The sequence below is a fragment of the Podarcis filfolensis genome, assembly GCF_964270895.1.
Source record: "Podarcis filfolensis genome assembly, chromosome: 3".
Classification (NCBI taxonomy): domain Eukaryota; kingdom Metazoa; phylum Chordata; class Lepidosauria; order Squamata; family Lacertidae; genus Podarcis; species Podarcis filfolensis.
Genome location: NC_139606.1, coordinates 106351933 through 106376967, shown reverse-complemented (window position 1 = coordinate 106376967; position 25035 = coordinate 106351933). Strand labels below are relative to the sequence as shown.

The window sequence follows — 25035 nt, the reverse complement described above, 5'->3', positions numbered from 1 at the left end:
GAGAAATAAGGGTTATGAAAAGGCTTTGCAGATAAAGGTAAATTTCAAAGAAGGATTTGAAAGAATTTATGACTAAGACAGACTGAACCATTTTAGAAAGTAGGAGATTAAGTTTGGATTCAGAGGATAGGAGCGCGATGGCCCTCTCATTTGCCTAGCTAGGAATGCTCATGAAGTTCCCTTGGCAATCAGTATCTTAACTGCAACAATATCATTTAAAAGCTTGATTTTTTTAGGATGATGATGATGATGATAATGTCCTATAAGTAACACAGAGATTTTGGAGGGAAAAAACCCACTTCCAGACACAGTACACAACATGTTCATGTGTGGTCAAGAAACGTAGTAAAAAAAGGAACACTCAGAATACAAAATGATAGAAACAAAGAAGTATTGAAAAACAGATATATACACACCCTCAGTGTCATTTGGGGGGGGAAACTCCATCTATATCATAGAAACAAGTTTTATTTTGACCTCCTAAAGTAATAAAATAAATAGGGCTTACTGTAACCTCATCTCAAGCATATCAAATTTGCTTCCTTTATTTCACTCTGAACTATAAAGCTGATCAAGCTGTATTGCCAGCTACATGAACACGTTAACAGTATATTTTTGGAGGACAAAGTAAACAAAAGACATGACCAAAAACAGGCTACATACATAACTGATGCATCTACATGTTACAAAGGACCTTGTAGAATGTAATTTACTGATTTCATAGTAAGTATCCAGTCTTCATGACTGGGAAATTAAAAATGTAACAGCAAAACATACTAAAGGATATGAAGGCAACTGGAATGATTAAAAGTCCATGGTTTTTGTAGCTAATGATTTAAGAGCCTGCTGATTTTTCAAAAGGCTGGCTCAAGTTTCTCATATAAGGAAAATATCTAAATAAAATATTGTAAGAAGCAACACCTCTGCCAATTGTAGTTTGTCATCATCAAGTTGATAAGATTTTTGTAAATTGCAGAAGTTAGCTACAAGTAATGCATACAAAGCTGTGCCCTACATAGTATATTATTCCAGATATGGTCCTCAGTACCAAACATATTTTCCTCCTCTCCTACGTTACAGCAAGGGGGGGGGGGACACAGAGAAATAGTCCTCACAGAAGCACAGGAAAGCCCAAGTTTATTAGAAAAATATGCAGTTAACAAGTAGCCTACGAAGAGGAGGTGGAAAGGCTTGAGGGCAAACAGCAGCAGCATATTGAAGGACTTTTATATCTTGTAAAAATCAAGTTTCAAATACTGTGCCAGATCATTACTGTGGTTGATTTCAAAGTCATTCATTCAGTAATCCTAACACTACGCATGCATTTGTTTATACATTTGTTTTTCCAGCAGCAGGTTCAGCTATGATATGAGTACTGGTTTTCCACTATAGATTGAATGAAAAAGATCACATATGTATTTGTTTTAATGCCCTCTGTACTTCACTGTCAGACAATGAAAAAGTACACACAAGTAAGCTATAGAAGGCTAAGTACAGAGACAATTCAAGCTACTTAATGGCTGTGTCTACACAAAACTAAATAATGGTTTTGCGTTCAGAGAACAAGCTTCAATGAGTCTTGGGACAGTACTCTCTCCTCCTCCTCCAGTATGGCTTCAAGATCAGAAGCTTCTGCTTCCTTTTTAGATTAACCAGCAGTTCAGTGTGTTGCCCAAACCCTAAATGGTGGCTAATTTTAACTATGGCAGGTTGAAATAAGCAAGCTTCATAAATTACAGTTTGGCGCTAGCTTTTTGAACCAGTTTATTCGGGTTCAAATAACACAGAGGTTGTAGGATGTCATCCTCATAGATACACCAGAGGAAGAGGAAAGAGCAAACAAGTCTAAGGCTCTTTGTGGCTTTTTCTCGTAACACTAAACTATGGTTTAGCATTACATCCAAACCACCCCATTATTTATACTGATGCCAAACTCTGGTCAATGTCAGACTGAGATAATGAGACTCAAAAGTAAGATAGTCTAACAAGGCTGATTGGCAAATAAGGTATAGAAAGCTCAGTGGTACAAAGGGAATGTAAAATAACCAAAACAATTTACATCTCCAGTAGAAAACTCTCCCAAGACTTTACTGATTTACCGAAGCATGTGAAGCACATGCTTCACAAACATTTTAAAGCCCAGATTCCATTTCCTGTTAAAGTTCCACAGAAAGCATCTCTGAAAGAGAATTCTGACCCTGCTTTTAAGAGTAGACATTGGTGGACTAATGGATTGACTCTGATAAAGCAATTTATATATATCTAGATTTTAAAAATGGTTAAACCTCCACTCATTTATAAGAATACTATCTTATTGCACAGGGAAAGCTCCAAGATGTCTTCCATGGACTAAGGGAGGCAAAACTATATTCACTTTTCAGGATTACACATAAGCCTGTGCACCAATTTATAGAAGCAGGAAAGGTTCACCAAACAATTTCAAAATCAAGTTGAAATAAACTGGTCTCAAAATTAAAAATCCAGAAAGGGAAAACTTTGAGGGAATATTTAAATCTTGTTTTTATTTAGCAAAGGTACTATTATAAATATTTTAAATAAATGAAATATTTATGGTGTTTCTGCTTTAAGTACTTATTGTTAACAATGCCTGAACTCAAAGAGGAATTGAAACAGAAAATTTACAACAGCATAATGAATTACATTCATACCAGAAGCAAAGAAACCTTAGGACAACTTGATAAACGTAAAAGAAGCCTGAGAGAACTGTCCTGAAACAGCTCTGAAATTGTCAGTTATTAAAGGCACTTTTAACCCATGCTTCATAAAAATGATGAAAGGGTAAGAACATTCACAAGACCAATTTAAAATAATAAAAACTACAAATTAAAATAATAAAAACTACAAATCAACACAACCACAAGAAATGCTAAAAATACAAAATTAAAGCTTAACCTGTCCATCCAACACACACTCTAATGACCTACAAATGCAAACATGAGACTCTTTAGTAGGTAGAAAAATGCTAAATGTGTTGGCACCAGGAATTATTTCACTGGAAAGACACTCCACAATCAGGGTACCAACAGATTAGGCCCTTCTGTGCATCACCACATATTGTGCACCTGCCACTGGTGGATCCCAGAAAAACAACTCCTCTACAGATTATGACTCTTTTGTACATGTATGAAGTTTATAATCCTATGTGACTGAGAAGTAGGTTCTGTTGAACTCAGTGCTGCTTACTTCCAAGTAAACATGCAGTGGATTGCACCCTATGTTCTTCAAGTGCTTATTGAGTGATAATTTCATTTGTTGAGAAGTGATCTTTGTGAGAGAAATTCTTGGATTTCCCCACACACATTTATTTGATAGAGATCAATTGTGATGAAGTCCTGGATCTGACATGCAGGCACCCAGGCTCATTCCTTGCTAAACTCTGAAGTTTGCTACATGGCCTGACCAATCCTTAGACTAAGCTTGTTCACAGGTTGCTGTGAGAATTAAAAACAAAGATAATCACCACCAAGTTCTAGAGCACTTATAAATTGCAGTGTGTATAAATTGCAGGGAAGAGGTGGTCAAAAACTGATGACAGTGTAGAGAGGACTAGTCAGCTAGCTGCAGAGGAAAAGATGAAATGAGAAAACATTTGCTAATATGATGCTGAACAGGGGCTTTGTACACATTAGCAACATAAAACATAGCTAGATCATTATTTTTCTCAATCCAGATCAAAGCTGGTTTGGGGGGAAATAACTCAAAACATAGTTTTACATAAGAAACAACAGAATAGATGTGGATTGTGGCTAATGTGTGTACACCACTTCCCAAACAGCAGTGGGAGTGTGTGGGATGCAGAATAAACAGGATTGTGGAGAAAGCTATATTATTATTTAACTACAACTACTCCCATGCATGGGGTTTGTGAGGCAACATCTTCAAACTAATGTACACTCTGGTGGCGCCAGAGATTCCGCTGAGGACTGAAACTAAAATAGGGCATGCTCAGAGGACACCTTACATTTTATATTTATTTGAGATTTAATTAATCTTTTCTACTTTAAATCTACCATCAGAGATTATTGATTAATGGTTACTTGAGATTTGAAGGCTTGGAAGGTCAGTGATCACAGCTGTGAATTCACCATGCCTAATTACTTGCAGCAAGTCCCAGCAACCACAATAAGGTAAAGGTAAAGGGACCCCTGACCATTAGGTCCAGTCGCGGACGTCTCTGGGATTGCAGCGCTCATCTCGCTTTATTGGCCGAGGGAGCCGGCGTACAGCTCATGGTCATGGAGAACCAGAGCAGCGCACGGAAATGCCGTTTACCTTCCAGCAGGAGCGGTACCTATTTATCTACTAGCACTTGTCTGATTGGCAAGCCCTAGTCCCTTGTCCCTCCTAACCACAATAAGACTTTCTACCAAATAAACATGCATGGGATTAATATGAAGGTCTCATAGTGTGCTGACCTCCAGCACCTCCACCCCTTTAATAAAGGTGACAAAGAGGAGAAGCACAGATTATATAAACAGTGGTATCTCGGGTTAAGAACTTAATTCGTTCTGGAGGTCCATTCTTAACCTGAAACTGTTCTTAACCTGAAGCACCACTTTAGCTAATGGGGCCTCCTGCTGCCGCCGCGCCGCCGGAGCACGATTTCTGTTCTCATTCTGAAGCAAAGTTCTTAACCCGAGGTAATATTTCTGGGTCAGTGGAGTCTGTAACCTGAAGTGCCTGTAACCTGAAGCGTATGTAACCCGAGGTACCACTGTATTGTCTTTTAAACTGTTAATGTGTACAAAGGCAAAGTCCCTTTCCAGCAGTATAACAGGCAAGCATTTTCTCATTTAATCTCTTCCTCTGCTGCTAGCTGACTGGTACTCCACTCATTCATCAGTCTCTGACCACCCTCACCCCCATCATTTACTATTCTCTAACACTTTGCAAATACGGAACGGGAAAAGAAAAATGATTGTGTGCGTTTTAAAATATGTGTTGTTGACAAGCTGAGTCAGGATGCGAGGAGGAGGGGGAGGGAGAAAGGAAAACCTCCCTCTATCCTACCATTGGGTCAAGGGCACATAGTTTTCAATATTTTTCGGGGGGGGGGGTGAAGATACAGTAGTTCATTCATAAAAGGTTTGCAACCGATAACCCATTTTGCAGCAAAGCAAAATGCTTATAGCTAAAGACAAACACCATTCGAGGTCGACTAAAACATCTCCACGCTGTGTTTTTCAAAGCCATATCGAACCCCACCACCCCCAAACCACGAAAACATCCATCCTCCGCAAACCTGAATCGCCGTCCGGCTCTAACACACCCTCCTCTTCTTGGCCTGCAGCCGCACTCGGTGAACCCATTGCAGCAATAGGGGAGAGAACACCCAGCAGCGAAGGCCTCCGACCCTTTCACTAGCAAACCAGACAGCCCCTTCAGGCAGGGGCTCATTCCGTCGCAAGGGCCGCCTTCGCCACCTCCCCGCCCCCCACTCCCGTAACCTAGAACAAAAAGGCGGACGGAGAAGAAAACAGCCAAGGGCATTCCAGTATGAATCGCTCGGGGCTATGGCGGCTGGCGGCGGGGCTCAGGAGGGTTGCCATAGTAATGCCAGGCCCCCGTGTGAGGGTTTTTCTTGGAGGGGGGGAGAGAAGAGGCGGCGGTTGAAAGGGTCAGAAGGCTAGGCGACGTCGAGCGGACCGCCCGTTGCCATGGAAACGGGGAAGGCCGAGGCCGGGCTGGCGGTTGAAGAGAAGATGGAGGGGTTGCCATAGCGACGGGGGCCGGTGGGGGGGTCGCCTCACCTGCCGAGCGTTCGCTTCATGCCAGAGTCGGCGGCGGGCCGGGAGCTACCAGGCAGGCGCAGGCTCGGTCTCAAGCTGAAGCCCTTATCCGGCTGCTGGGAGGAGCAGGAGGAGGAAGACGCGGCAGCCGCTGCCGGAGCTGAGGAGGCGAAGCGCTCATGCTCCAAGGTGACGGACTCGTTCCGCTTTCTCATGCCGGCGGTGCGAAACGCGCGGGCGGTGCCAGCTCAAGCTGCTCGAGGGAAGACGCCTCCGTCCCGAAACCGACGCTGGCTTCCCCTACATTATGCCAACCACAGCCCAGCAACCGAAAGACTAGCGGCGCCTCTCCGGCGCCACCAATCAGAGGCGGCTTCGGCCCACCTGACCTCCCTACGCGGTTACGTCACAGGGAAGGGCAAACGTGACTGCCTCCTGCCCTCGCTTTTATTTAAAAACATGGTATTGTTTTGCTCACAAAAAATATGGCTCCCGCGTCGTCGGATGCCCTCAGACATATCTGAGTACAGTACAGTGTTTGCAAACGCCTTTTCCTCTTCCCCGCCCCACTCTGCCCCGGCCATTTTGAATGAGGGCAACCGCGAAGTCACAAGCTGGCAGGCTGAACTCTAGGCTTCCCATCCGACATTGCGGTATTATTATAATATAATATAATATAATATAATATAATATAATATAATATAATATAATATAATATAATATAATATAATATATTATTATATTATATTATATTATATTATATTATATTATATTATATTATATTATATTTTTTGGACCTGTAGTCAGTCATCTACATGTTAGAGGCTACACTCTGAAAACACGCTGCGGACAGATGCTCTTTATAAAAACTTGAATGCAAGGTCATATTTTCCAAATCTCTAGTAATAGCTAAGTTGCCTCCAAAATTCCAGCAGCATGATTCCTATGTTCCTGTTATTAAATGCTCTTTAACCTGCATTCAAGGGCTTTTGCTTTTTGCACAGCGCTCAGCAGGACTGGCTCACCTATGACAAGGTGAAGTGACCGCCACAGGCAGCAGGATCCACAGCAGCAGCAGATCCAGCCTCTAAGGGATACATTGCTCACCACTGTGGCTTCTGCAGCAGCAGTGGCTGTGGGTGACATGCTCCTTGGAGTCTGGATCTGTCACCACCTCAGCAACCCCACTTCAGTGGTGCCTCTACATCAAGTCTCTCAGCAAATAAGAGGCACTGCTGGTCTCCTCCTACCCCTAGGGAGGAAATGCCCTCCTACACCTAGGGAGGCTGCCCTCTGGTCTCTGCACCCACACAGCATAATTTAGGCTCCTTCCCTGCTGCAATGGTTTTTGATTCCCACTTCAACAGCTGGGTAAAGTTGATTTGATTCTCCCCTGCTCCCAATGTAGATCTTCACTTGTTCCTGAAGAAAACCCAGGACCTTTAAATTAAGAGTCTCATGCCCTGCTGAGCTATCCCAGTGTGTTTGGCTGCATCTTTATCTGTATCTGGCTGTCTCCTTGTTGTCTTTCTGTTGGCAGGTGAATACTTTCTTGTCCCAACAGGCTTTTGGGAACTGACTGGGTTGGTTGGTGTTTTGTTTTGTTTTGTTTTTTGTAATTATTTGTATGCTTTTTCTAGCTTTTATATATGTATATGGTTTTATTTCTATCAGTGTTTGTTTTTTTCAAAAAAAATTCTATGTTTTTAGCAGTTTTCATTTTTATCTGTAAGTCTCCTGCCTTCATCTCCACCATGGACACAAGCCATGTGCAACCCATCAAGCTGGCCTGAGTAACCTAAGTGCTGGGCCACACTGGTTCTCAGAGACATTGCACTAGATCCGTGTGGAATCCATGGATGACACCAGCCATCTACAACATGAAAAGCTCAGTCTGGGAAGGAGAAGATGTGCTGGAGGCTGAACGTGAGGCCCCCTGGTTGTGCTGAGGAGCCGTGCTTTTGGCCATAACCCAGTAGGACTCTCTGGAGGACTCTCTGGAGCGACATGTTCGTAAACTGGCCAAAGCTGATCTGTTCCCACCTCCCGACTTTTAAAAAGAAGGAAAAGGTGGGTTAAATAAAAATAATCATCATCATCTCACAGAAGACTTACGATGTGAGATTTTTTACAAAACGAAACAAAACCAGCTGAATCATGAAATGAATGTCACTGCAAAGCTGCCGCAGGAAGAAAGTGGAAAACGATATTTCCCCAATGGAAATGTTTCACACATTCGGTTGCCTGAATCAGATCCCCAACGATATCTCTGAATACCTAACGGTGCAAACGTATGCACAACTCCAGAGGTTTCAAACACTCTGGCTAGGTTCCGATACGGAACTCCGTATACTGTATCGCAATTCCAAACCACCGCGAGCCATAGGAAACAGCTGCGAGGAAGAGCTAAGTTTGTCCCTTCTCTTTTCCCGTACTGCAAGAGGCGGTGCTTCTCTCCCTCGCCTCGCCTTCCTATTGGCCGAGGAGTTCAGTGGCGCGGGTTTTGCTGCCGCGCGCGCCGAGCGAAGGCCGTTGCGCGTCTGAGGGGAATCGAGCGGTCCGGTCGCGGCCATGTTCTGCGAGAAAGCGACCGAGCTCATCCGGGAGCTCCACCGCGCCAGCGACGGGCAGCTTCCTTCCTTCAATGTGAGCCTTTGGCGGCGCGGCCTCCCTTCCCTTCCCCCTCCTCCGAAGGGCCGCCCTGAGGGGACTTTTGCGAGAGAAGCGGGCGGGGGTCCTTCGGAACTCCCTGCCTCTTGATACCAAGCCTTCCCTGAATTCCTACTTAATAATAATAATTTTATTAATTTTACCCCGCCCATCTGACTGGGTTTCCCCGATACTCAGGAATGGCGCTGTGGCTTTTACCCCGCTTTAGCATTCTAACTTCTTGTATGTTTTAATGTATTTTCCCCCGATTTTATTTTATTTTATTTTTACTACCAAGCGATGTGTAAATTTTATGAAACAAACAAACAAATGATTGGATGGCTGGGATTGCTCCACAAGGCTATTCCTTCATGAGGTTGCCGTTAAAAGCAAAGAGGATGGCGAACTGGATTGGCGTTAATGCCATAAAGCCCACCTTGATAGAGGGTTTGATGGTGAGTGGGAAGAGGTAGCAGACTAAACTCTTGGTAGCCATTTCCCTCATGATTTGAGTGAGTGGATCTGGGAGTACCTGACTGCCTAATAAAATAACGTTCTACAATATAAAAGGCTTCCCATTAATGATCTGGTTGGCTAGTCAGCCCGAGACTGAAATCCTATGCATGTTCACTTGGGAATAAGCTTGCTGGGATTTACTTAGTGAGCATTTCCCCACAAACTTTACAAATATATGGAGAGGAAAGTTGGACTGAAAATCTAAATGACTACTGCGCCTGAAAATCAGCACTGAGGTACATCGCAGTTGGCTTGGATGAACATCTGACCAATAAATGTTTCACTGATGCACCTGGAGAGAGAAAGAGTGGTCTAAGCTATGTTGATTGTACGCATCTTTTCTTCTTTAGCTTCTGTAGAAAATGCCCTGCAACCTACACATGACCATAACAGCTGAGTATTTTCTATGAGGCTTGTAATCATGCTGAACCACTCACTTGTACAAATATTTAGTCATTGTCTTATCTAGCTGCTCAAAAGGAAAAGAAGCAAAGGGAAAACTTTAGAATATTGATAGAAACAAATTCTGGATAGTGGACAGAGAGGAATAGAACTAGGATAGAAATATGTATGCATATTTAAGTATAGAGTTGGCACATGTTTCCTATTTTACAATCAAAACAAAACAAAAAAAAATTCCTTCCAGTAGCACCTTAAAGACCAACTAAGTTAGTTCTTGGTATGAGCTTTTGTGTGCATGCACACTTCTTCAGATGCACACGAAAGCTCATACCAAGAACTAACTTAGTTGGTCTTTAAGGTGCTACTGGAAGGAAAAAAATTTTCTTTGTTTTGACTATGGCAGACCAACACGGCTACCTATCTGTAACTGGACCTATTTTACAATGTTTTAAATAAATATTCCAACTGGTGATATGCTGACTAAAGCTAGCATATGTGTACATATCTCCTTCTGTCGGTTGAGTTGCATATAAATATTTCTGTGGTAGTGGTTGATGGCTACTTCAATTTTTATAGGAAAAAAGGCGTGCATTTTTATTTATTGTGGTTTTTTTGTTTGAATTAGGCAGAGTAATAATTTCAAATTATTAATGAAATTGGTACTTTCCATGTTGCAGGAGGATGGAATCAGACAAGTACTTGAGGAGATGAAAGCATTATATGAACATAACCAAACTGATGTGTAAGTAAGATTCTTTCAGGAAAAACAGACACAAAAAAAATCTCTTCTAAAAGAATTAAAAAATAAGTTGCAGAAGTGAGAAATAAAAGACTTTTTAATATTAGATGTCAGGGGTTCAGGAGCAGAAGGGACGGATGGAGAGGAATCGGAGGGAGAAGTTAGCGACGAGAGCCGACCAAGGTCCCTAAGTCTCTCCAGCGAATCGGAGGATTCACAGAAAGGGGCTCCCGTGGGCAGAGCTGGGGGGTTGCCAAGAGGGGCACCTCAGGAAGGAGGGACCAGAGGGGATTCAGAGAGCAGCAGCTGGAAATCCGGACCAGCTACGCCACCAGAGAGCAGCAGGGGGGAGGAGTTCCAGGCACCAGCGACAGGCAGCTCTCCGGCAGCAGCCACGCCTGCGTCGGAGAGCGAGGAAACGGTAGAGAGGAGGGTCGGAGACAGCGCGCGCGCGCCAAGTTCAAATGTAACAGAGGGAGGCGCAATGAGCAGCCCGGAAAGGGAGCCAGGTCCTAAAGCCCGCCGAAGGGAGGGGGAGGAATCCGAAGGGTCCGCATCCGAGGCATCCAGGAAGGAAGGAACCCCGGGGGGTGGTAGGACCCAGAGGCGAAAGGAGAGACGCAAAAGGTGGAGCAAGGCTAGGGTCTTGAACTGGTGTACAGGAGGCGGAGATTCAGATGGGACTTCGCCGATCTAGGGAATAGACGTAGAGACGCACGCTAAGATTTGGAAATGGAAACTATACTTCAATAAAGACTTTATACCGTTCTACCGGCTAGCGTTGGTCCTTTGTGAGCCGGGACCTAGAGGCAGTCTCTGACAGTAAGTCCCATCTCACAAAGTTTTCATCAGTTCTCTTTGACTCAAGCGGCGTGTGGGGAGCGAAGCAGGGAGGAAAGAGGACTGGTGCCTTGGGAGCTCACAAGAGTCAAGCGACATGTCTACTGAAGAGCAAATTGCTTCCCTGCAAGAAGCGGTAACGCAGCTCAGCGCAGAGATACTCGCCTCCAGGAAAAGAGAGGATGAAGCGGCTGCTGCATGCCGAGATCTCCAAGCCAGGTTGGACGTGCTTACTAAGCAGGCACAAACGGGGTCCAGATCCGAGGGGATCGGGTTGGGGAGGAGAGGAGGCAGCATTGTATCTCACTTCGATGGGAATTTACAGCAGTACCCCAATTTCCGAGCAGACGTGCAGTTTGCGCTGAAACTGCTGGAAAAAGAGTTTAGAGATGAGCAGGAAAAAGTGGGGTTTATCTTGTCTCATTTGCATGGAGACGCGAAAGCATGTCTGCGCAATCTGTGGAGAGATATGGACCCAGCGCTCCAGAGTTCAGCTGCATTCATTAAAGCGATGGATTCTTGCTTTCTATCGAAAATAGACATTGACATTGCCCGTAAGGACATATTTGGGCTGAGACAAGGGAAAGCCAGCGTGAGGCAGTATCACTCCCGCTTTTTTGCATTGGTCAATGCCTTGGGGTGGGACAAGGATTCCCCCCCCGTTAGAGATCTTTATTGGGAAGGATTGAACCCCCAAATCAAGGATGAGATAGCGCGGGGGGAGAGACCCAAAAGCACCCAGGAAGTGGTGGACAGATCGCTCGCAGTGGGGGTGAGGCTGGAGGACCGCCCATGGGACAGAGAAGAAGGGCGTTGGGGACGCACACCAGCCAGAGCGCCCTTCCTCTTGCCCAGGGATGTCGCGCGTGCGCAATCAACGCCTCCGCAAGCAGGGGGGGAGGAGCCAATGGAGATCGGCGGTGCTAGAGCTCAATCAGCCACCAGAGCCTTAACACCGGGAGCAGTCAAAACAAAGCAGCCTAGAGGGAACAGGAAGTGTTACATCTGTGAAAGTCCTAAGCACATGGCGAAAGAGTGTCCCCAGAGGCTCCACAAGCACACTGCAGCTTCAATGACAGTAATGGGAGCAACTCAGCAAAGTGAACCACAGCAGGGAAACGAAGGAGTCTGGCTGGAAACAGAAGCACTGGGGGCCAGCCAGGCGAGTCAGTAAAGAAGTCCCCAGAGATTTTGAAGCCCACGGATCCCCTCCCGCCCAAACCAGTGGTGCAGCTCACCGCATCGCTCCAGCTGCCCAGTGGTCTCACTTTAGAAGTGCCGATTACGATTGACTCTGGCAGTAATGCGGACTTTATCGCACTGGAATTCCTTCAACAACACAACATAGCGCTACTGCCAGCCACACTGCCCCTGAACGTTGTCACAGTGGATGGCAGGGAACTGCTAGGGGGGCAGGTGGTACAGCAGACACCACCTATGGTGATGCAAATTGGGAATCACCGAGAAGTAATCAGCTTCAACGTCACCCAATTGTCGGACACGCCAGTAGTTCTGGGAATGAGTTGGCTACACAGGCACAGCCCAGCATTGGCATGGTACCAACGCCAACTGACTTTTGGCTCCTCCTACTGTGCGGAACACTGCATTCTGCCTAGACCAGAAGGGGAGGAGGATGACCCACAGTTACATTTGGGCACGCTGCAAGCAGTACCTCTCAAGTATTCTGAATTTTTGGAGGTGTTCTGCGAGAAGGAAGCGGACAAGCTACCCCCCCACAGACCCTATGACTGCAAGATTGATCTCCTGCCGGGGGCGACGCTGCCAACAGGGAAACTGTATTCCATGTCTGAGGATGAACTGCAGGAACTTAGGGAGTTCATAGACCACAATTTGAAGCGCGGGTTCATCCGGGAGTCGAAAGCTGTAGGGGGCAGCCCAGTATTCTTTGTGAAGAAGCGAGACACGCCCCAGAAGAGGCTTGTAGTGGACTTTCGAATTTTGAACTCGAAAACCAAGCCCTCGTCCTTCCCCATGCCCAAAATAGACGACCTGCTCGCGACGGTAAGGAAAGGACGCGTTTTCACCAAGTTGGATCTGCGAGGCGCGTACAACCTGATTCGTGTGCGGGAGGGCGACGAGTGGAAGACGGCCATGTTCACACCACTGGGCACCTACGAATACAGAGTTATGCCCTTCGGATTACAAAATGGCTCTCACTGTTTTCAAGCCTTTATGCATCACGTGTTGGCGGGACTCCTTTACAAGAAGTGCGTATGCTTCCTGGACGACATCCTGATATTTTCTGAGTCGCGAGAGGCGCACGAGAGGGATGTCAGGGAAGTTCTGCAGAGACTAAAGGAGCACAGGCTGTACGCCAAGCTGGAGAAGTGCCAGTTCGACGTGACGGAGGTGGATTTCCTGGGCTATAAACTGTCGGACAAGGGGCTCGCCATGGACAGCGCCAAGGTTCGCTCAGTATTGGACTGGAAAAGCCCGCGCAATCGGAAGGAAGTCCAGCGGTTTGTCGGCTTTGCCAACTTTTATCGCAAGTTCATCAAGGGGTTCGCTATGCAAACGGCGGCCATCACCGACACGCTCAGCTCCAAGAAGAAGAAGTTTCTCTGGACGGAGGAAGCGGAGCAGTCCTTTCAGAAACTCAAGCGTCTCTTCGCGTCCGAGGAGCAGCTGCTGCATGTGAATCCCAGCAGACCAATGAGGGTGGAGACAGACGCCTCAGACAGAGCCGTGGGAGCTGTACTGTTGCAACAAGACCAGCAGGGGGACTGGAGGCCGTGCGCCTTCTACTCAAGGAAGCTCAGCAAGTCGGAGCAGAATTACACCATCTGGGACAGGGAGTTGCTAGCCATCCATGCAGCGTTCAAGGCGTGGCGGCACTTCCTTATCGGAGCCAGACACACAGTGCAGGTCCGCACGGACCACAAGAATCTAGAGTACTGGCGCACGGCGAGGTTCCTGAATCAGAGGCACATTAGATGGGCAGAGTTCTTCGCGGACTTCGACTTCAGGATAGAGTACATCCCGGGTGACAACAACATCATGGCGGATGCCTTGTCCAGAAAGCCGCAATACCTCGAGGAGGAGGCACCGTCGGCAGCCAAGCACATTTTCGCACCGGAAGCGTGGGCTTGCGCTTCGGCGACCGTGGATCTGGACGCCGTACGTCGAGCGTTGCAGGAGGACCCCTTCGCGCAAGCCAAGATGGAGGAGGTGCACAAGGGCACGGTGAAGGACGACGAGTTCCAGATCAGAGACGGGTTGCTCATCCGCAAGGGAGCACTCTACGTGCCGGGGAATGACCTCCGCGCGAGGGTGCTGCAGCAGCTACACGACGCCCCCACTGCCGGGCACTTTGGCAGAGAAAAGACTGTAGAACTAGTGACCAGAGACTTTTGGTGGCCCAAGATGCGGGGGGAAGTAGCGGATTACGTCTCGAGATGCGACACCTGCCAAAGAGCCAAGTCAGTGCACAAACCGCCGGCGGGATTGCTGGAACCGTTGCAGAAGCCGTCTGAGCCGTGGGAACGGGTGGCCCTGGACTTTGTCACGGATCTGCCCAGTTCGAGGGGAAAGACGGCAGTGCTTGTGGTGGTGGACATGTTTACCAAGATGGCACACTTCATCCCGTGTGCGAAGGTGGCCACGGCAGAACAGACCGCCAGGCTGTTCATAGACCACGTGTTTAAGGTCCACGGTCTGCCACGATCTATTCTATCCGACCGGGGGCGGCAGTTCATCTCGAACTTCTGGCAAAAGTTGATGGGCATCCTGAACGTCAAGATCAATCTAGCGTCGGCGAGACACCCGCAGACCAACGGACAAGCGGAGAGGGTCAACGCCATCATGCAGCAGTACCTGAGATGCTACGCCAATCAGCAGCCTAACACGTGGGTGGACTACCTGCCCCTCGCAGAGTTCGCTTACAACAATACGAAGCACGTGTCGACGGGGGTGACGCCGTTCTTCGCCAACAACGGGAGGCATCCCAGAACCTTCCCAGGTTTAGAGAGCGTGGGGGAGGGGGAGCCGCAGGCAGCGGAAGACTTAGCGTCAGAGTTGCAGGAAGTCCACGAACAGCTTAGGAGGCAGTTGGAACTGGCCAAGCACGCATACAAACTGCAGGCTGACAGACACAGGAGAGTAGGGGAAGACATACAGGTGGGAGATTGGGTCTGGTTAGCAGCGCAAGCAGTGCCGACCAAATCGTTGGCCAAGAAGAAGCTAGGGCATAAGCAGCTAGGGCCTTACCAAGTCCAGGCACAGGTCAATCCAGTGGCCTTCCGGTTAGCGCTTCCGGAGGGTTCCAGAATGCATCCGGTGTTCCATAGATCGGTGCTCACGCCCTACAAAGCACCGCATAGATTTCAGGAGCCAGGCACAGCACCAGATCCGCCCAGAGAAGGACCCAGGGAAGGGGGGTCGCCAAGAGGGGAGCGCATCAACGAAGCCACAGAGATTTTAGACTCGAGATGGGGGGAAGAGGGAGTAGAATACCTTCTTGCCAGAGAGGATACCCCGGCCAGCGCCAACAGTTGGGTGCCGGGCTATGCCTTGGACGAGCCCCTTCTCAAGGAAGAGTTCCATGCCATTTTCCCACACAGGCCCATGCCAGCCGAGTATTTCGACGACTGGCTCTTCACACCCACACTTTCAGGCAGCACGTTCCAGGGGTTCGACTCGGACGAGGAGACGGCACCACACATACGCTCTCCGGAGGGTTCAACCTCGGGTTCTGCCTCAGACCGCTCCTATTGGTGGGATACTCAACCAGAGGAGCAGTGGCGCAGGAAGTGGCTGGGGGGTCCCTGGCAGGCATCACCCTCAGAGGGGAACGGGGGAGAGATGGACATGGACGTGTTGGGGGAGGACGTGGGATTTGAACACGAAGGCAGGGAGATGGAAGCAGAGGAGATCGACGTCGACGAGCGCACGGAGGACGAGCCAGACCTGCCCGATGTGATGTACGACACGGGGGAAGAACTGTATCCGGCACTCACCCCCGCCACGACGGAGCACCCAGAACCCACACCGGAAGGAGGGGAGGGGGGAAGGGGGGGCTTCGAGGGGGGGATGGATGTCAGGGGTTCAGGAGCAGAAGGGACGGATGGAGAGGAATCGGAGGGAGAAGTTAGCGACGAGAGCCGACCAAGGTCCCTAAGTCTCTCCAGCGAATCGGAGGATTCACAGAAAGGGGCTCCCGTGGGCAGAGCTGGGGGGTTGCCAAGAGGGGCACCTCAGGAAGGAGGGACCAGAGGGGATTCAGAGAGCAGCAGCTGGAAATCCGGACCAGCTACGCCACCAGAGAGCAGCAGGGGGGAGGAGTTCCAGGCACCAGCGACAGGCAGCTCTCCGGCAGCAGCCACGCCTGCGTCGGAGAGCGAGGAAACGGTAGAGAGGAGGGTCGGAGACAGCGCGCGCGCGCCAAGTTCAAATGTAACAGAGGGAGGCGCAATGAGCAGCCCGGAAAGGGAGCCAGGTCCTAAAGCCCGCCGAAGGGAGGGGGAGGAATCCGAAGGGTCCGCATCCGAGGCATCCAGGAAGGAAGGAACCCCGGGGGGTGGTAGGACCCAGAGGCGAAAGGAGAGACGCAAAAGGTGGAGCAAGGCTAGGGTCTTGAACTGGTGTACAGGAGGCGGAGATTCAGATGGGACTTCGCCGATCTAGGGAATAGACGTAGAGACGCACGCTAAGATTTGGAAATGGAAACTATACTTCAATAAAGACTTTATACCGTTCTACCGGCTAGCGTTGGTCCTTTGTGAGCCGGGACCTAGAGGCAGTCTCTGACATTATGGAAGCAACTTTATAACTACCATGAGTTTTCCACGTAACTTTGTGGCTGTCAACAGACTTGGACTTGGTTTAGTAATAATAATAATAATAATAATTTTTATCTATACCCCGCCCTCCCCAGCCAAGGCCGGGCTCAGAGCGGCTTAAAAGCAATAATAAAAAGTAGGCAGCCTTGTGTGACTGTTCTCTACTCCCACATCCTCTGGTGCATGCAGAAAATGCTGTGGAAGAGTGGAAGGAATTGGTCTCTCACTTTGGTGGCAGCATAGTCTAGTGCATAGTGTGATGGACTATGGCGAAGATGACCGTGAAGACCAGACACCAAGATGATTAAAAAATTTAGACGAGTGGGAAAAAATTATAGAGTATCTTAAAGACCACTGTAGATATCTAAAAACACTATCAGGATTGTCATAACACTTATAATGTAATATCACTTAAGTTAAACAAGGGGATACAAAATGAATTTGAAAAATGTAATCAGATGCAATAGAATGAACAGAAAAAACTGGAAGCCAGGGGAGGGTGGGGGGAAGTCTGGGGATTTAAGTAATCTCAGATGTAAAAAACTGAAAATGATTTAAATGTATAAGAATATTGTTAAACGAAAATAAAACATTTTATATAAAAAAGATGATACCTACAGCCTGCTGTACCATTAACTGAGATCCATCTTCCTCACTTACTTTGCAATGGGCTTTAGAGAGAGGCAGGAATTGTAACATCACATTTTGACTGCTTCTGCCTTCCCTAAGCCACAAGTTGAGGTGAGATAACACTCCTTCAAATCCTTTCTTTGCCAGCCATTGGAGGAAGCAACATGGCTTCTTGAAAGCCTGTTGTGAAGTAATAAAAATGCCCCATTCCCCAAGACCATTGTGTGTGCCTAAGGACTCAGGTTGAGTCTTGTTTAACTTTATACTGGAGCTTAGAGCTAGAAGAGACCAACCCTGTCATTCCCTGCACCACAAAGTTCTCTCTTTCCAAATACAGTACTTTGTAGATCACAGAGAAACTGAAAGGGAAGGGATTTCTGTGCAGAATAAAGATTATTTATTTACTTACTTTATTAAATTTGTATACCATCCATCCAAAGATCACAGAGCAGTTCACAACATAAAAACACAAAATGAGAACATAAAATACACAATAAAAGATAAACAAACCAATAAGCCCCTTCACACAAACACATTTAAAAGGCCATGGAATGTTAATCAGTCAAAGGCCTGGTTATAGAGAAATGTTTTCGCCTGGCAGCTAGATATATGTAATGAAAGTGCCAGATGAGCCTCCCTGAGCAGAGCATTCCACAAACAAGGAGACACTGCAGAAAAGGTCCATTATCGTGTTGCCACACTCTGGAGGAGGCACATAAAGAACAGGCTCAGATGGTGATTACAGGGTGCTGGTTGGTTCATATGAGGAGAAGCAGTTCTTGAAGTATTTTTACAATGCATTTACTTATTGACATTCTCATTCATAATTATTATTTGTGTGTTTTAATTATTGATGTTTATTTGATTTGTTGTGAGCTGCTTTTTGGAGAAGAGCAGCGTGCACACAGTAAAATAACTAATAATGCAGTCATTGCATGATGGGCTAGGTATACACACTAATTAAAGTGGTCCCCCTAACCACAATGTGTACTTTTATGTTTCTTGCTTTCAAAGTGTATGTAATATAGCTTGTCCTTCTATTATCAGAAATGAGGCTAAATCAGGACACAGTGAGCTGATTCCAACCATCAAGTTTCGCCACTGCTCTCTGCTGAGAAATCGCCGATGTATTGTTGCATACCTGTAAGTTTCTTGCAGTCATCTGTGACTAGGGAAATAAGATAAAAAGCATTTCAGAAATTGTTTCCAATTCCAAGATTTTATTCCTTCACTTCTGGAACTGGTAGATTTCAGAGGGATTTCCCAGGGTCACTGGATTTGCATGTTTGGGCTTATCCATGTAACCTAGCAAAACATCTGTTATTGATACTCCTATGATTTGTAGGAGCAGTTTGAATAGCCTCAGGCCAGGAGCTGGTAAACATGGCACTATAATCCCAAATCAGGGACTGTTGCGATTCTCCATACATTGAGTTGAGCTGTGTAACACCAGAGCAAAAATCTTCATTTTTTCATAATTAGTTAAGGAGTTAGTTATCAGATTAAAATAAAATTCTGATTAATAACACTTCATTATTCATTAAGAGATTAAATGATGTCTATTTCTGATTATGAATACTTTTGTTATGCTACCATGTTTGTTTTCTCAGGTATGACCGCTTACTTCGCATCCGGGCGCTTAGGTGGGAATATGGTAGTGTGCTGCCAAATGCTGTCCGATTTCACATGTCGACTGATGAAGTAAGCCAATTTGTTATATGTGTAGGTTGAAAGGACAATGATTGTACTCGAAGTAAAGGAAATACTATTATTATTATTGTCGTTGTTGTTATTATTAATATTAATATTTATTAATAATATAATTAATTAATTAAGTATATTATTAATAAATGTTGAGTAACGTAGCCATGTAGGCACACTTAAATAGACACTTGTTGCGATTTAATGTAAGCTGCAGCACAGTGGCAGAACGCATGCTTTGCATGTAGAAAGTGTCAGGTTCAGTCCCCAACTTTGCCAAATAAACTAATCTGATAGCAGGGCTGGGAAAGATCTGCCTGAGATATTGGAGAGCCCACTCCCAGTCAGATATTAACTGTGGACTGCTTAGTTGCTAATTCATAACTCTTCTGTTGCACATTGACAAAAACGGAGTACAGTCATACCTTGGTTTTCCAACAGCTTAGTTCTCGAATGTTTTGGCTCCCGAACACTGCAAACCCGGAAGTGAGTGTTCCAGTTTGCAAACTATTTTTGGAAGCCAAACGTCTGACGGGGCTTCCGCGGCTTCAGCCAATCAGAAGCTTTACATTGGTTTCCAAATGTTTTGGAAGTTGAACAGATTCGAACTATATGCCCTAAAGAGGAGGCTAGATTGAAGTAAGCAGTTCCAGAACTTGCATATTACTCCCCTCATATCCCCATGACTTTTGTTTTAAATCTTTAGGTAATTTCTTGCTTGACAGTTTGAAAATAGTATTTCAGGATTAATTAAGCCAACTTTTTTTATAATTCCAGGTGGTGTGGTTCAACCAGTATAAAAAGTCTTTGGCTACCTATATGAGATCTTTAGGAGGAGGAGACGGGCTGGACCTCACACAGGACATTCAGCCCCCCAAAAGTTTGTACATTGAAGTAAGTGAAATTTAGAACTATGGAAGGCTTATTGTATTTGGATGTCATTGGCAGTGTAGTCATATGTAATAATAATAATAATAATAATAATAATAATAATAATAATAATAATAATTTATTTATTTATACCCCGCCCATCTGGCTGGGCCTCCCCAGCCACTCTGGGCGGCTTCCATAAAAACCAAAAATACAATAAAATATCACACGTTAAAAACTTCCCTGAACAGGGCTGCCTTAAGATGTCTTCTGAATGTCAGGTAGTTGTTTATCGCTTTGACATCTGCTGGAAGGGCGTTCCACAGGGCGGGCGCCACTACCGAGAAGGCCCTCTGCCTGGTTCCCTGTAGCTTTGCTTCTTGCAATGAGGGAACCGCCAGAAGGCCCTCGGCGCTGGACCTCAGCGTCCGGGCAGAATGATGGGGGTGGAGACGCTCCTTCAGGTATACTGGACCGAGGCCGTTTAGGGCTTTAAAGGTCAGCACCAACACTTTGAATTGTGCTCGGAAACGTACTGGGAGCCAATGTAGGTCTTTCAAGACCGGTGTTATATGGTCTCGGCGGCCGCCCCCCGTCACCAGTCTAGCTGCCGCATTCTGGATTAGTTGTAGTTTCCGAGTCACCTTCAAAGGTAGCCCCACGTAGAGTGCATTGCAGTAGTCCAAGCGGGAGATAACCAGAGCATGCACCACTCTGGCGAGACAGTCTGCAGGCAGATAGGGTCTCAGCCTGCGTACCAGATGGAGCTGGTAAACAGCTGCCCTGGACACAGATTTGACCTGTGCCTCCATGGACAGCTGTGAGTCCAAAATGACTCCCAGGCTGCGCACCTGGTCCTTCAGGGGCACAGTTACCCCATTCAGGACCAGGGAATCCTCCACACCTGCCCGCCTCCTGTCCCCCAAAAACAGTACTTCTGTCTTGTCAGGATTCAACCTCAATCTGTTAGCCGCCATCCATCCTCCAACCGCTTCCAGACACTCATGGAAGTCAGTTCCTTGTTTCAAACTGGAAACAGTTTGTTGCAGGCAGAGGAATCAGAGTTGGAAGGGACCCTGAGAATCACCTAGTCCAACCCCACAAAGCAGGAATATGCAGCAGTCCCATATAGTGTTCAAACCTGCTACCTTGGTGTTATCTGCACCTTTTCACAGAATTGTTGCAGTTTGTTATCACAGATAATAACTATTGTTTAAGAGGGTAATAAAAAGCTAAATGAAACTTACTGATGTGTTCATATATAGGAAGTATGAATCCTTTTGTCTACATATGCTTTGTTGTTTAGTCGTTTAGTCCGACTCTTTGTGACCTCATGAACCAGAGCATGCCAGGCACTCCTGTCTTGCACTGCCTCCCGCAGCTTGGTCAAACTCATGTTCGTAGCTTCAAGAACACTGTCCACCCATCTCGTCCTCTGTCGTCCCCTTCTCCTTGTGCCCTCCATCTTTCCCAACATCAGGGTCTTTTCCAGGGAGTCTTCTCTTCTCATGAGGTGGCCAAAGTATTGGAGCCTCAGCTTCAGGATCTGTTCTTCCAGTGAGCACTCAGGACTGATTTCCTTAAGAATGGATAGGTTTGATCTTCTTGCAGTCCATGGGACTCTCAAGAGTCTCCTCTAGCACCATAAGTCAAAAGCATCAATTCTTTGGCGATCAGCCTTCTTTATGGTCCAGCTCTCACTTCCATACATCACTACTGGGAAAACCATAGCTCTAACTATATGGACCTTTGTCAGCAAGGTGATGTCTCTGCTTTTTAAGATGCTGTCTAGGTTTGCTACTTATAGCTAGTTTTCCTTAACACAGACTTCTCTGGCAGTACTTTAAATTTGATGGTTATTCATTTCTTTTTACAGGTTCGGTGTTTGAAAGATTATGGAGAATTTGAGATTGATGATGGCACAACAATTCTGTTGAAGAAGAACAGCCAGGTATTTATGATGAGACGGCAAACAGAGCAAGAACTCAATTTGGGTTCCCTGTTGTTTAAGGAGCTAGATGGAAGTGGTTCTCCTCTGCTTCTGACACAGTTTAGGATACAGGAAGTTGCCCTATACTGGGTCAGGTACAGTTAGCCTAGTACTTTAACTGAAGATTCCAGAGATTGAACCAGAGCCAACTCCAGGTTTACATGGGCCCTTGAGATTCTTTCATCGTCCTGCCCCTCTGTCCTATAAAAGTCCACTGGCTGATGGGTGAGGGAAATGTCTCACACAGCAAGAAAATTGGGAGGAGGATGCAGCAATGCTGATGAAGTAACCAGTGGCATGGTGGGGAAGGAAGAAGCAAGGAGATGGTGCTGGACCATCAGCAGCTTTCTGTTTGTGACCTTCTGTATGCAAAGTGTGTGCTATGGTTCCTCCACACTCTCATTATGCTTACCATTGTCAGCTTTCATGTCATTCTACTCATTTTCATGAAGGAAAATGCTGGAGCCATTTTAGTACTTTCTATCTGGAAAGATTCAAAAGCATTTCATTATGTTGGTTTATTTAAGACATTTATCTACTGCTTAATCGTTCATATTTCTAAACAGTGTTAATAACAGCAATGCACAGAACATGGGATTTACAGTAGCTATGGCTAAAATAGCAGGGGTTATTCTATTGTTGGACCTCATTTGAAAAGAAACAGTACAGGTAGAGTCAGGCGTTACTACCTTAACTACACCATAAATAAGACCAGCTTTAGCTTTATAAAGGGGACGATGAGAGATTGCAAATGTTTGCCTCAGCTTTGAAAATTGTTTGCTTCCCCACAGCATTTTTTACCACGCTGGAAATGCGAGCAGTTAATCAGGCAAGGAATTTTGGAACACGTCCTTTCTTAACTTGCTGTTCGCAAGACTGATTTAAGTACCTATGAACATTTTAGCAGATTTTAAATGGGGTAAGTATAGAAACATGCCACAGTGTCTTGTGTTTTTGAAAAAAAATATGCAGCGACTTAGTTACTGTTGTGGGAACTGCATGGATACTTAGTGAAGAGGACAAAGAAGAAGATGATACGATCAACAATTATAAAATATCTCTATCCCAAAACAAGTGGAACTTCTTTTAAGCTCATAGCTTGCCTTCACTTCTGGACACATTTTGAAGTATCATGTTTTTATTCGCTGGCCTTTTTGTATGAACCAGACATCGTCTTACTGTAAATGTCATGCTTAGAAGAAAGCCACAATGTTTGTACTATTAAGTGTGTGCATTGTTAAAAGACCTCTGAAACGATGTAACGATAAAGTTACTCGAGTGATACAGGTTAAGTTGCAGGTTAATTGCTGCTAACACTTGTGTTTTCTCTCTAAGCTTTTATGCTATAGTTCTCATTGAGCAGGGCCTTGAAGTAGATGAACTGCAAGGCTCCTTCCAACTCACAGAACAGAGGTGGGCTAAGTTTTATATGGCCTGAGGCCTTGACCAGCATTCAAGTGGCTGCAGGCCAGCAGTGGGCGTGACCATTCCACATGCACACAGATGCCCACTTTCTACAACTGATTTGTGCAAATTGGCTGGGTGGAGAGACTTGTCACCCCCTCTCCACTCATCAAAACATCTACCTGATGACTAGGAAGGAGGTGATTTGCACCCTGCTCTAGCCACCACCCACCTCAATTTTGTGTCCATTATAAATAAATAAATGGCTCCATCGTCAAGCTGTTTCTTGTAAAATGTTCAATAAAAATGTTTGCCGCTTGCACCTTAAGCCTGTTAGCTCTAGTCCTGTCCACTGGAGCAGCGGAAAACATAGCTTCTGTGTGTCAGCCTTCATCCTTTCTCTTCTCTAGTTAAACATACTGTAATGGTTCTAGGGGTTGCTCGTGCGTAAATCGACGCCACACCTGGCTAGGTTACCTGGGTGAACCCTTTCTGTCCGGACAGCCACTCACCCGTGGCTGTCTCAATCGCTGGCAGAATCTGTCAGTGGGCGTTTCTTGAACTTCTTCCAGCAAAGAAGCTCTTTGACGCCTAGTCGCCGCCTACTCTCCCTGTGCGGAAGCCTTCTGCGCAGGGAGGGTGTGGGCAGCGGAGGACCCGTGCTCTCCCCGCTGGTCTCCGGCGAGGAGTCATGGAGCCACCTCGCCGATTCCCCTCATCTGCCCCCCTTCTCCACTGGTGCTACGCTGAATTCCTTCCCCAGAAGATGGGCTGCTTCTCTCCCTCCCGGGACGCTCTCCGGAACCCCTCTGGAGCCCTCCCTCTCCCTTGGGCTCCGATGGCAGTTCCCTGACACATACCTAATTCCTTCAGTCTTTCCTCATCAAACTTGCTTTCCATACTACTGGCAATCTGTACTGCCTTATCCACTGTACCCATACCAGACTCCAGATGAGGTCTGCATAGTGCTGAACAAATTGCAGTACAAGAGTTGAATGGTTAGATGTAAAATTGTATCATTTTGCCTTAATTTCCAGATTGTACTTTATTAAATTTCTTGGTCAAATATCAGGAAATATTTATCTCCAATTTCATATGCCACAAAACTTCCAGAAGTTACGACATTTCGCCTGCATTGAGGTTGTTTATAATGAGTCACTCTCGTTTCTATCAAACTCAAGAGTAAGCTGCTGTTGAGCTTGTGCATAACGTACTTGGTCACAGGACCACTGGTTGGGGGAGACTACAGGGAGCCACAGACTTTGGCTGTCCTCCTGGGCAGAAGATATAGAAGCATGATTAGTTGCACCAACAGGGTAAAGAACAGCTTCTATCCGTGGGCTGTTAGGCTGCTGAAAGAAAAGATAACAGGGCAACTGACTTTCGGGTTTGGTGGGTGTGCGTCAGTAAACGAGGGGAATTAAGACTAAGAGCTGAGTGCAGGGTGCTCGTGTAATCTCACTGTACAGTGGTGCCTCGCAAGACGAAAAGAATCCGTTCCGCGAGTCTCTTCGTCTTGCTGTTTTTTCGTCTTGTGAAGCAAGCCCATTAGTGGCTTAGCGGATTAGCGCTATTAGCGGCTTAGCGGGCTTAGCGGATCAGCTGATAAGCGGTTTAGTGGCTTGGAGAAAGGGGGGGGGGAACCCGCAGGAACTCGCAAGACATTTTCATCTTGCGAAGCAAGCCCATAGGAAATTCGTTTTGCGAAGCACCTCCAAAATGGAAAACCCTTTCGTCTAGCGGGTT

At 46.3% G+C, this 25035-nt stretch overlaps 2 protein-coding genes across 6 annotated transcripts in view; one reads left to right on the top strand and one right to left on the bottom strand.

Moving 5' to 3' along the window:
• Nucleotides 1-6348, bottom strand: part of ABHD12 (abhydrolase domain containing 12, lysophospholipase) — a 29823-nt gene extending 23475 nt beyond the window's left edge. The window contains exon 1 of one of the 2 annotated variants that reach the window (XM_083605423.1): nucleotides 5772-6348. In XM_083605423.1, coding sequence (XP_083461549.1) covers nucleotides 5772-5965 — 194 coding nt within the window. In that variant the 5' untranslated portion in view covers nucleotides 5966-6348. Of the gene's footprint in view, nucleotides 1-5263; nucleotides 5733-5771 lie in introns of those variants that run through there. The other variant, XM_083605424.1, reaches the window with a different exon arrangement.
• Nucleotides 5803-23617, top strand: GINS1 (GINS complex subunit 1). Of its 4 annotated transcripts, XM_083605625.1 has the most exons (9): nucleotides 5845-5939; nucleotides 7159-7290; nucleotides 7464-7820; nucleotides 9995-10059; nucleotides 18372-18467; nucleotides 18935-19025; nucleotides 19803-19919; nucleotides 21772-21846; nucleotides 22677-23617. In XM_083605625.1, exons 3-9 carry the CDS (start codon nucleotides 7758-7760, stop codon nucleotides 22743-22745), a joined length of 576 nt encoding a protein of 191 aa, XP_083461751.1. In that variant the 5' UTR covers nucleotides 5845-5939; nucleotides 7159-7290; nucleotides 7464-7757; the 3' UTR covers nucleotides 22746-23617. The 4 variants fall into 4 exon arrangements, with proteins under 4 accessions (XP_083461750.1, XP_083461751.1, XP_083461752.1 ...); XM_083605624.1 differs by lacking the exon at nucleotides 7159-7290 and having other exon boundaries at nucleotides 5803-5939; XM_083605626.1 differs by lacking the exon at nucleotides 7159-7290 and having other exon boundaries at nucleotides 5853-5939; nucleotides 7461-7820.
• Nucleotides 23618-25035: the final 1418 nt, after the last annotated feature.